General features: G+C 38.6%; 1 protein-coding gene across 6 annotated transcripts in view; it reads left to right on the top strand.

Moving 5' to 3' along the window:
• ZNF385A (zinc finger protein 385A) overlaps positions 1 to 11,717 on the top strand; it is a 211,628-nt gene extending 199,911 nt beyond the window's left edge. For all 6 annotated transcript variants that reach the window (XM_073663154.1, XM_073663153.1, XM_073663160.1 and 3 more), the window contains 4 exons: positions 2,279 to 2,557; positions 2,678 to 2,856; positions 5,649 to 5,744; positions 7,265 to 11,717. In XM_073663154.1, the coding sequence (XP_073519255.1) occupies positions 2,279 to 2,557; positions 2,678 to 2,856; positions 5,649 to 5,744; positions 7,265 to 7,489 (779 nt within the window). In that variant the 3' untranslated portion in view covers positions 7,490 to 11,717. The remainder of the gene's footprint in view (positions 1 to 2,278; positions 2,558 to 2,677; positions 2,857 to 5,648; positions 5,745 to 7,264) is intronic.
• Positions 11,718 to 12,000: the final 283 nt, after the last annotated feature.

Genomic DNA, 12,000 nt, shown 5'->3' with positions numbered 1-12,000 from the left:
ATTTGAAGCATCTGATCTTTACAATTTTTAAGTGGATCCATCCCTCTAATCTGAGCTAAGTCCAAAAATGATCATGCGTCAAGCATCTAATGTGTCAGGTAACAGTATAACCCCTTTTAGGGTGCAGTTGTCCTTGTTTCGATCATTAAAGGGATATTCTATCTCAGATCAGTGGGGGGGGGGCTAAACCCTGGCACTCCTATGATTAACCGATTAAAAGGTGCACCAGAATTGGCACAGCTGTGTACATTGAGCACAAGTAGATGGGAGAAAACTTGCAGTACCATTGCTTAGTTTAAAGAGAACCTGTCAGCACGAATGTAAAGTAAAAACATGGCTGTTATGGCGCTGTAATACTGATTACATTGATACCTTGTGTGAAGAAATCCGCTTTGTGGTTCTTCTTTAATCACCATCTGAAGTTTTCTGCTAATTAGATTTCGGTGCACAGGGGCCGGACTGTACACGGGGTCTTCTCCCACTGTGTGTGATTCCTCGGGCCCCACCGCTGCCTCCGGTCTGTGAATGACAGATCACTGCTGAGTTCTCAAGCAGAGGAGGCCAGTCATTCACACACCGGATACAGTGGAGGCCCCTGTCCACCGAAATCTAATTAGCAGAAAACTTCAAATGGTGATTAAAGAAGAACCACAAAGCTGATTTCCTCACCAAAGGTATCAGTGTAATCTGTATTACAGTCACGTTACAGCTCTGTCTTTACTTTACATTACAAAATCGTTCTAACAGCTTCTCTTTAATGGATGCCCTGCTATCCAGTCATTTGTCATCAAATGGATTACACAAATTTTTATTTATATGGCCTGTAATTGAGTTTTTTTTTTTTTCCAAAAAATAGACTTTCACCTATAGAAAATGCTGTACGTCAATTATTATCAGGCTGTCATAAAATACAGCCATTCCCCATGGTATAAATACTATAGTCATAGATTATTCTGTTGGCTTTAATTCATTATTTTCTTTGCCTCGAGCACTCAATTTTGGCTTTTTCACTGGATCCATAAAAAACATACACACCCTATGATGTAGCGAAGAGGCTTGAAATCAGATTTAGTTAGTCACATAGCAACAATAATAAACACAATCACTGTCTCATTCTCCGTATGAAAACTGTCCTTAACACCATCGTAATGTCTTATTTAATTACAGAAAACTGTCCTGGGATCATTCTTCTCAGGAGTCCTCATCCAGCTTTCCACTGAACTCATTCATGCTAGTTATTAAACTTTCTCTCACAGATTTGTTAAAAGAAAAACAAGACAAAACGCTTTTCTAAAATAAGGAGAATGTTGTGGCTCCAACTTCTCTATAATGGTACAGTCAGAAGAACAAAGAACTATCTAGGGACAAAATAGACACATGAACACTGCCCATCTATACAGTTTTCGATGAAGAGAACCTGTTTCTGAATGAAATTGGCAACTGTCATCATGCCAGGCCTCTATAAATGTATCCTACAAGCCTTTGTATATGTTTCTTAAAATTAATTTACTGTAACAAATTTCCATTTTTGTGTATCCATGTGATATGACTTTATAATATAAATAGGCCATTCATATGGTAAGGTACAGTATGTGCTTTGCCAATGGCACTGTTCTCCATCCTTTCATAGGTCCCCATCACACACCCGTTTTTTATGTCCGTATGGGTTCCGTTTTTTAAGGACCGCAAATGCGGACATACACACATCCATTGTATTCAATGTGTGCCCGCACGTGTCAGGTTCTTCGCACGAACCGTATGTCCGTGTGAAAAACTCGCAGACATGTCAGTTTTTTTTGTGTAGCACGGACAAAATGTGTGCTGCACACGTGCACACTGATGACACACGAATGACATCCATGTCCAGAACAGATCAATGACTCAATTGTTGGCACTGCAGCCTTGCAGCGCTGGGGTCCTGGGTTCAAATCCCACCAAGGAGAACATCTGCAAGGAGTTTTTATGTTCTCCCCGTGTTTGCGTGGGTTTCCTCCCACACTCCAAAGACATACTGATAGGGAATTTAGCTTGTAAGCCCCAATAGGGACAGTGATGATGATTTCTGTAAAGTGCTGTGGAATATGATGGCGCTATATAAGTGAAGAAAATAAATAACTACCTGCCAGTAAGTTCATAGCCAACAAACCTCAAAGTCCTGGATAACCTTTTTAATTTTACAATTTTTAACCCTGTTAATAGTTTGTTAGCTAACTTGTTAAAATGGATACAGAAAGCTTAATTGTAAGACGATGTTGACTTGTGTCCTTCTCTATATTAGAACAACAAGGGACGGACAGCACGGAGTTACTTGCTGCAGAGAGTCCAGAGACTATGATCACACATGAAAACAATGTTTCTGCAGTATCTGAGTATTCTCAGCCCTCATCTGAGGCACCCAATGATGACACAAAATCACTTTCTTCTACTACTCTTGGAAATGGTGGAACAAGTGCAAATACTACAGAGAACGATGATGACAAAACCAAGAAGTTACTGTATTGTGCCCTCTGCAAAGTATCAGTAAACTCCTTGTCACAACTGGAGGCCCATAACAAAGGTTAGTATCTGAAAACAAGAGACATGATGATCTCATGCAATGCAGTCCTCAGTATGAATAAGCACCTGTTTTTTTATATCTATTGAATTCCAATACATGTTATATTATTTATGATATTAGGTACAAAGCACAAAACTATCCTTGAAGCTCGAAGTGGTCTTGGTCCAATAAAAGCTTATCCAAGACTTGGAGGGCTGACAAATGGGTCAAGTGGACCTACCGACGCAAACACCCAGGAAAGAACTTTTCACTGTGAGATCTGTAATGTCAGAGTCACCTCTGAAGGGCAGCTCAAGCAGGTAAATATATTTATTATATTTTTTGTGATCTTTTTAAAAAAATCTTTAAGGATCTTTAAGGATATACAGTTCAGCGTGTAAGGTCCATTAACATGGACTGGCCGGCGAGAAAATAGACCGCTGATCGGTAAACCGCCAATTGGTCATTTAATAGTCAGTTTACACAGACCACTGTAAACGATGCGCACTGAGTGATTTATAATAGTTCGTTCAGTGTACATAGGCTAACAATGTTTCCAGCAGTGCGAGTCCTGTCTACACAGGATGATGCGCTACCAGTAGCAATGATTTATTGTGATGCAAAAACCATGATTTCACTCGATGAGAGAGCATTTTGCTCGTTCATTGGGTGATCAGCAGCCTATTTAGACTGCAAGATTATGGTGAACAAGCCTTCTTAAGAACGAACATTCATGATCTTAGTGTAAATGCAGATAACGTTTAATTCCTCATCTAGAATTTAAAAAAAATGAAAAATATCTCAATAAAGATTTAATTTTTTTCCAGGCACCACTGTGAGGGAGATCAGAAGCAAAGTTAAAGGGAATAACCAGATATATTTTTTTCTATGGGGCTAAGAACTGACAGGCAGGTAGATGCTATCTACCTGTTTGTTCTGCCCGGCGCCGGCTCAGATCGATCACAGACCGCTCCTGCCTGCGATTCTTTTGCTCATGTAAACAGAGCAGCTCTTTCTCTCACTCTGTCACCTGGGTGTGACTGCCCAACATCATGCTGATTGACAACTGACTCCTCACAGTTAAGCAACGGGAAGTCGGCTGTCAATCAGCATGATATCAGCAGCCACGCCCAGTCAGCAGAGCAAAGGGGAAAAGAAGCAACTGCACTGTTGATGTCACCAGAAGGAACAGAATCGCTGGCAGGAGCCGTCCGTGACCACAATTGGTTCTTAGACACATAAGAGAATAATAAAATATTCCCGGATAACCCCTTTAAATTATTGAAACCATTTACTTTTTTGCTTTGTTTTGCTGAGGGAGAGATGAAAGGTCAAAAGTTAGCTATGATGACTTGCATATGGTACATTAATAGGGGGCAAATATACAAAGGAACAGTACAAGTACAAGAAGGGCCTGGATGTTTTTCTTGAAAAACATAGTATTACAGGTTATGTGTACAAGATTTTACAGATGAGACCTTGATCCAGCTAACTAGTCTAATTGTCGTATCTGGAGTCGGGAAGGATTTTTTTTCCTAATTTGTTGGAAATAGCATTTGTCTCATGGGGCTTTTGTCTCTAGATCACGGATGTCAAACTCAAATAAACAGAGGACCAAAATTAAAAATTTGAACAAAGCCGAGGGCCAACCTTGGTATTTATTTAAAAAATGTCTACAATTGAGGACGTTTTTCCTTCTCATCAAATATAACGATGAACCTTTTTCACATGAAAACAAACTTGAGTTTTTCTTAAACATTGAATCTGGAACAAACAAAGCTTAATTGAGGGAGAGCTCCAATACTGCAGGAGAAGTTAGGGTTGTAGGGATGGTAGATAGCAGTATACTGGGGAATGCCAAGGGTGTGGTGACTCAAATAGAAGGAAATAAAAGGACTTACTGAACATCAGAAATACATAAAAACAATAATGATCCACAAAGTCAAGGGAAATTCACTAGAGAGTGAACAAAAAAAAACAAATATTCAAGATGGTAGGGAGTGAACAAAAAGGGTAAGATCTCAATACATAGAGAAAGAATAACAATGTGCAAAAAAAATGGAGAATACATGAAATAGAGCAATAAAATAAATTATGCCATGAGTGCACCAGCTCAATGGCATACCTGTGCCCAGCTTGTGGAGGAGACAGAGGGTAGTAGCTGAGATGTATGGGAGAGCACAAGGTAAGTACACGGTGATGTATGGAGGAGAGGATGGAACTTCCGGCTCAGGTGAATGACTGGCGCATAACTACGGGATGTGTTGTAAAAAGCCTTATAGTAACCAGGGAGCGTGCCGGACCGGAAACATAGAATTTGTAGTATTAGCATGTGCATGTCTACCGGCGGACCAACTCTAGTAGACATTTGATATTTTCTGGGGGGGGGCAAATACAAATATACTGCTGGCCAGATTTGGTCGTGGGCCTGAGTTTGACATCTATGCTTTAAATCAACATGTTAGATATAGTTTATCTACTTTTAACCTTAAAACTATGAAACTGCCCAATGTCTGTGTGATTGTAGAAGGAAATTGCTAGTTATTACAAAAGTTTACATAATTCCTGCAGTGTGAGAGGGAGGAAGGAGATGGTTTGGCAAGAGTAATGAGAGCTAACAAGCTTGTAGAGGCAGTAACTAGAAGTCGTTGTTAGCTCTAAGGTATCCATAGAATAACAATAGCAACAACATCACGCTAGCGAATTAGGAAGAAGTCTGCAACACAAAGAACTGAGATTGAAAGGGAAAGGCACAAAAATCACTTACATTTGAAATACAGATTGCAAAGTCAAAATAATTATCTCTATTCCTTTCAGTTTTCAGGTTTGCCTTTACATAATAAAGACTAGATGAAAGCTAGATAAATAGTAGTAGATTTTTGGACGTAATATTTGGTTGGATTTTTTGTGAAATTGTGAAATATAGACATTCTCATCTGGAAGCAATATGTTGGAGTGACATGTTTATTTAGCTTTTGAAAATTGTTAAATTTAGAAGCTAGATCTTTGATTGTGAATCCATAGAAAACAATTCTAAACATTTATATCACAGATATTCTGTAAAAGTCTAGTTTGCTGTATAAAAATAAACCATTTTATATTTCTGTCTCAGCACATCTCAAGCCGTAGACATCGTGATGGGGTGTCAGGGAAGCCCAACCCTCTACTGAGTAGGCACAAGAAGCAGCAAACTCTGCAGGAGCTTACGGTAAGTGCTTTTAAAACTGACCAAGAGAAGATACATTGGCAGCAGTAATGAGCAAATCTGCCAAAATTTAAATTTGGGATTTTGCTCAAATTTGACCAGGAAATTTTATTTGCATCAAAGTTACCGATGCAAATCGAATCTTCCTTATTAAGTTCTTGGGTCTCTCAGGACTGCAGCACATAGTAAACATGGGGGTAGAAAAATACCTCACCACTCACTTGGGCTTCTAGCACTAAGTAGGCTTGAGACATCTGCATGTCTTTTTACATGATCTTCATTTACGATGTGCACCATGATGACCCGATGCAAGCTGCCCGAGGTGCTGACAAAGTCTCGGGCACCATGTGTCATGATCTCATAACACACGTGGTCATGATGTCTGGATCAAAGATTAGAGAAGAAAACATGCGGAGAACCATGCACTGGACTGTAGTGGTGGGACATGAAAGGCGAGGTGTTTATTTTTTAATCAGTGCTTTCTTCAATTCAGCAAAACAGTTGGTCACAATTTTGTTAAATATGAGCAATGCGAATCACAAAATGTAGATTCGTGAGAATTTAAAGTGTTTATTAAAAAATTAGCTTTGAACAGATCTGCTGATCTCTACGTAGCAGTCATCTTGAATAACCCTCTTTGAAATTAATTTACTTTTCTACTCAGCTGATTAAGAATGACACACACATTGGCATTGTTAGACATTGGTCCAAACCACCTTTCCTCCTTATACTGCTGTCTATAAAGCTACTTTCACACATCAGTTTTTTTTATTGTACATGAAAAAAAGGACGGTTCTTTTTTCAGTGTGCTGGATCGATTTTTGTCCATGTGTCAGTTCTTGCAACCTATGTGAACCATTTTGTTTTTCTCATAAAAAGTGTCTATTACCAACTACACAATGAAAAATGGACAGCACTTGGGTAGAGCATGGATGACATGTGAGATATTTTGAGAAGGCACATTGGTTGTAATGGATCCGTGAGCTATCCGCTAAACGGATAGGACACATGCCAAAAAAAATAATGCGTGAAAGAGCCCAATCCAGTAGTTTTTGTTGTAATTCCACTACTTTTCAAATAAACCAGAAAGATCATATTGAAAGTAAAATAGGTCATAAATAAGAATATACAGAATTTTATACCATGCAAAAATAGGACAACTAGTAATAAGTTATTTTTGGTCTTTAGAACCACATAAACTTTTAAGGTTTGATGGGAAATGCTGTGTATCACAAACAGGATCCCACCAGTGATCATGTGAGCACAATGGCAGTACTTATGTGATCTCCTTCCTTGATCTATTGCTCTATCAAGGTGCCTCAATTATCTGAGCTCTGTGACATCCCTTGAGTCATAATGTGTGGAGGGGTTGAAGCAAATAATTAATCAAAATTGTCAATATCATCAATAAACAATCTTACTTTTATGGCTGCAATAAATGGAAGTCTCTTTGATAGTCGGAGTTTATACATCTATTTAAAAGAAGTAATATTCACATGTACCCATTTTTGTTTTCCTTTTAGACCAGTCTGATGTTCTCTAAGGACCTTTCAAAGACATTATCTGCAGGTCTTCTCCCCAGTCCTCTGGCGGTTGCTATGGCTGCTGCTGTGTCTTCTCCATTGGGTCTACGTCCTGCTGCAAACCCTCCACTTCTACAGGCTCCCCCATTGACACACCACTTACTACGACCAGCTCCAGGACCCATCAGAACTGCACATGGGACAATACTTTTCTCCCCTTATTGAGGAGAAGCTCTCTATCTAAACAATATAATACTAATCCACTGGAACTTGAGCCTGCACCAAGAAAACCATGGCAGGATTTAACCAGCTGCCTCTTGCTCGGTATCTTCCCTTCCCTCAGAAATATATAGAAACTGGAACATTCTACAAACTCATGGTCACTGCTTTCCCAGGACATAAGCAGCAAAAGAGCCTCTGTGAATTTCTGAAGGGTATTACTGATTAAGTTACGAGCTGAGAACAGTGAATAAACCCGCCATTAGAAAGAGACAGGTGGCTCAGGGTCAATTTTAGGGAACGGTGACTTGGGATAAATGGATGCACAGCTGGGAATAGCAATAGTTTTGGCATTTTTTTTGGTCCTTGGTGGATCAACCTAAAAAACTCAGTGACTGTGACTGAGAGGAAACACTGGGTGTCATATAAACGATTTCTGAAGTGTATGAGGGGTATGTTAATGCTGCTGTGAATAAAGAAGCTCTTTCTTTTGCAAAAAGGAGGAAGAAAGTCAGTAATGACGTCTGACCGTCCATGTGCTTTTTTAACAGCCTAATCTATTCGTACACTTATAGTATAAGTTTAGAATTTTCCAGTTAGATGTTTTTATTTCCAATAACTTCAGGGAAGAGCATATGTTCTTGATTTACAATCACAATGTCACATTATGTTTTCAGTACTTTGATGAATTTGAGTGTACTTCAACCACTGGGAAAAAAAAAGTCATCTACATACTGTAAATGTACAATGTTAGTGAGATTTTCCTATGCAGTTCCTACTTGGACCACAGGGTGTCTACACTGAAGAAATTAGCCATAAATTTGGATTTGTCCAACTCAGACATTCTCAGTAGTGCAGTCTTTCTACACCAGAGATAGATAGGTAACATGTTCTCACCCAGTTGCATTGGAATGACAAGCATAGCCCATTAGCCTCTAACAGGCCAGGGATGCTGGAACATTATGTTCCCCATCAGCTGAAGAGCCACATGTTGCCTAAACTTGCTTTGAACTCTAGTTTTTTTTTCCTCTCTTTATTTCATTGTGCCCCATACGGGAACAAGTCACAGCTGCAGCAATTTCTTGATATAGAGATATTTTTATTGTTTCTTCATTAACTACAACAACAAAATAAGAAGTTTGTCTAATGGGTTAAACCCATTGTAGTTTGAAGTTGTACCCAAATAGGGTATCTTCACCAAACTAGAACATGTGTTTAAGGCTATGTTTACACTTCGTTTTTTCCCCACAATCATTACATTAGGGTGTTTTATATAGTCTAATGTGTCCAATGTATGCCAAAAAGTGTGATTTTGGCTGATTTTTGGAAGCTTTTTCAATACTGTACAAGAAGATACAGCAAAAAAGATGTTTTATATATATACTACACACGTGGTCAAAATTGTTGGTACCCCTCAATTAATTAAAGAAAAACTCACAATGGTCACAGAAATAACTTGAATCTGACAAAAGTAATAATAAATTAAAAATCTATGAAAATGAACAAATGAAAGTCAGGCATTGCTTTTCAACCCTGCTTCCACAGAATTTAAAAAAAAAATTAAACTCATGAAATAGGCCTGGACAGAAATTATGGTACTCTTAACTTAATATTTTGTTGAACAACCTTTTGAGGCAATCACTGCAATCAAACGATTCCTCTAACTGTCAATGAGACTTCTGCACCTCTCGACAGGTATTTTGGCCCACTCCTCATGAGCAAACTGCTCCAGTTGTCTCGTGTTTGAAGGTTGCCTTTTCCAGACGGCATGTTTAAGCTATTTCCAAAGATGCTCAATAGGATTTAGGTCAGGGCTCATAGAAGGCCACTTCTACGTAAATAGTCCAATGTTTTCCTCTTAGCCATTCTTGGATGTTTTTAGCTGTGTGTTTTGAGTCATTATCCTGTTGCAAGACCCAAGCTTTCTGACACAGGGCAGCACATTTCTCTCTAGAATCCCTTGATAGTCTTGAGATTTATTTGTACCCTGCACAGATTAAAGACACCCTGTGACAGATGCTGCAAAGCAGCCTCAGAACATAACAGAGCCTCCTCCATGTTTCACAGTAGGGACAGTGTTCTTTTCTTGATATGCTTCATTTTTCCATCTGTGAACATAGAGCTGATGTGCCTTGCCAAAAACTTCCAATTCTGTTTCATCTGTCCATAGTACATTCTCCCAGAAGCTTTGTGGCTTGTCAACATGTAGTTTGGCAAATTCCAGTCTGGCTTTTTTATGATTTGCTTTTCAAGAATGTTGTTCTCCTTGGTCGTCTCCCATGAAGTCCCCTTTGGATCAAACAACGACGGATGGTGCGATCTGACACTGATGTTCCTTGAGCTTGGAGTTCACCTTTAATCTCTTTAGAAGTTATCCTGGGCTCTTTTGTTACCATTCGTATTATCCGTCTCTTTGATTTGTCATCAATTTTCCTCCTGCGGCCACGTCCAGGGAGGTTGGCTACAGTCCCATGGATCTTAAATTTCTGAATAATATGTGCAACTGTAGTCACAGAAACATCAAGCTGCTTGGAGATGGTCTTATAACCTTTACCTTTAACGTGCTTGTCTATAATTTTCTTTCTAATCTCCTAAAACAACTCTTTCCTTTGCTTCCTCTGTTCCATGTTGAGTGTGGTACACACCATGTTACCAAACAGCACAATGAGTATCTGTAGCCCTATATACAAGCCCACTGACTGATTACAAGATTGTAGACACTTGTGATGCTAATTAGTGGACACAACTTGATTTAACATGTCCCTTTTGTCACACTATTTTCAGGGGTACCATCATTTCTGTCCAGGCCTATTTAATGAGTTAAATTTTTTTTAAAATTCTGTGGAAGCAGGGTTGAAAAGCAATGTCTTAAATTAATTTGTTCATTTTCATAGATTTTTAATTTATTATTACTTTTGTCAGATTCAAGTTATTTCTGTGACCATTGTGGGTTTTTCTTTCATCAAACGAGGGGTACCAACCATTTTGACCATGTGTGTATATATAAATACAAAATATATATATATATATATATATATATATATCATATGCTATATCTTTAGGTCACATGAGGCTGTGACATGGGTTTGGTCTATATACGGAATTATTTCCCCAATGTATACATTCTAGATAGGAATAAAAAGGAGTCATAGTATTTGCGCTTGAATGAAACCATATGGTTAATATAAAAAGTGGTATAGCACTTTCCCATAGTCGGAAATGCATTGGACCATAACTCACTCATCTTACCTTTTCTTATTACCTTCATAGCAGAAAAAAAATCCTGCCTTATGTTTTAGATGGTAGACGAGAGCAAGGACCTTTGTGTTTCTGCCCCGTATACATGCTTCTAGAACGAGGTACATTAACCACTTTTGAAACTACTTGCACAAACTGTTTGTTGTCTACGAAAGAGGCTCGTGTACTTTGACAATCGTTTTATTTATTTGATAGATGAATTCTTCCTAAAGACTATGCAATTGTTTTTGTGCTACATATAAATTTTTTGTCTCGTTACATTTATGTACCTCCCAGCTGCTTGTGCAAGTGAATATAAGCAGCAGGAAATGTGGAACCATGGCATTAGTCTTAAAAAAACTCTCCTAAATGACATGTATAATAAGCAAGCACGCATTTATAAGCTGCTCGTAAGCAACTAGCATTAAACAGACTGACGTAGCAATAATATAGGGACAAGAGGAAGCCATTGGATGACCATTGAAGTGCAGCCATGAAGAAGCCAAAGAGCTCACAATTTCAAAACCATCATACAATCATAGCAACCCTGGAAAAATGTATACAAATAAAATAGCTGTCTTAATAAATTCTAAGTAGTTTACTTGTGTTCAGCTCTTAGTTTTGATTCAACAAGAAGCTCTGGTCACGCTTTCCAAAATCTTATATGTACATATATTCACCCATCCAGCTTGCATGTATTCACTCACTGTTACCCCATTTCGAGATGAATTTAGTATAAAAGTGAAGATACACTTTCCTTGGGACATATAGACTTAAAACTTGAAACACTTTGGAGGACTTATTTTTATTCATCAGTAATCATGGACCAACGTAACTTAACACTGTAGCAACAATGGCTTTCTTTTGTGCAAACCTTCTCCTAACCAACCCTTCTATATCCTGAAAGCTAGCCACAATAGTTATTGTTAAGTAAAACCCTTGGAAATATATAACATTTTACAAAATAGACCCAACTTGAGTAAATTAACATACCCAAGTATTTTTTCAGTTATTGTCCCCTAGTTCTACGACAGTAGTTCTCCCTGCAGTGGATCTTCTGCAGCTGCTGACCCATAATTTAAGAAGAGCGGTAGCAATTACAGACACTTACCCACCATTAGTCAGTACCTGCATGGACATAACTATAGTTGGTGCCAGGCCCTAGAGCTTTGGTGGCCCCAAAAATAACTTTTGTCCCTTATGAGAAGACCAATGCTATTAAAGATCCATGATATATGGGGGTATGGCTGGTGATTTTTAATTGCGGCCTAAAAAGCTTC

The sequence above is a fragment of the Phyllobates terribilis genome, unplaced genomic scaffold (genome assembly GCF_046119375.1).
Source record: "Phyllobates terribilis strain yellow unplaced genomic scaffold, ASM4611937v1 Scaffold_2__4_contigs__length_985480577, whole genome shotgun sequence".
Taxonomy (NCBI): domain Eukaryota; kingdom Metazoa; phylum Chordata; class Amphibia; order Anura; family Dendrobatidae; genus Phyllobates; species Phyllobates terribilis.
The sequence above is the reverse complement of the archived record's forward strand: the minus strand, read 5'-3'. Positions and strand labels throughout refer to the sequence as shown.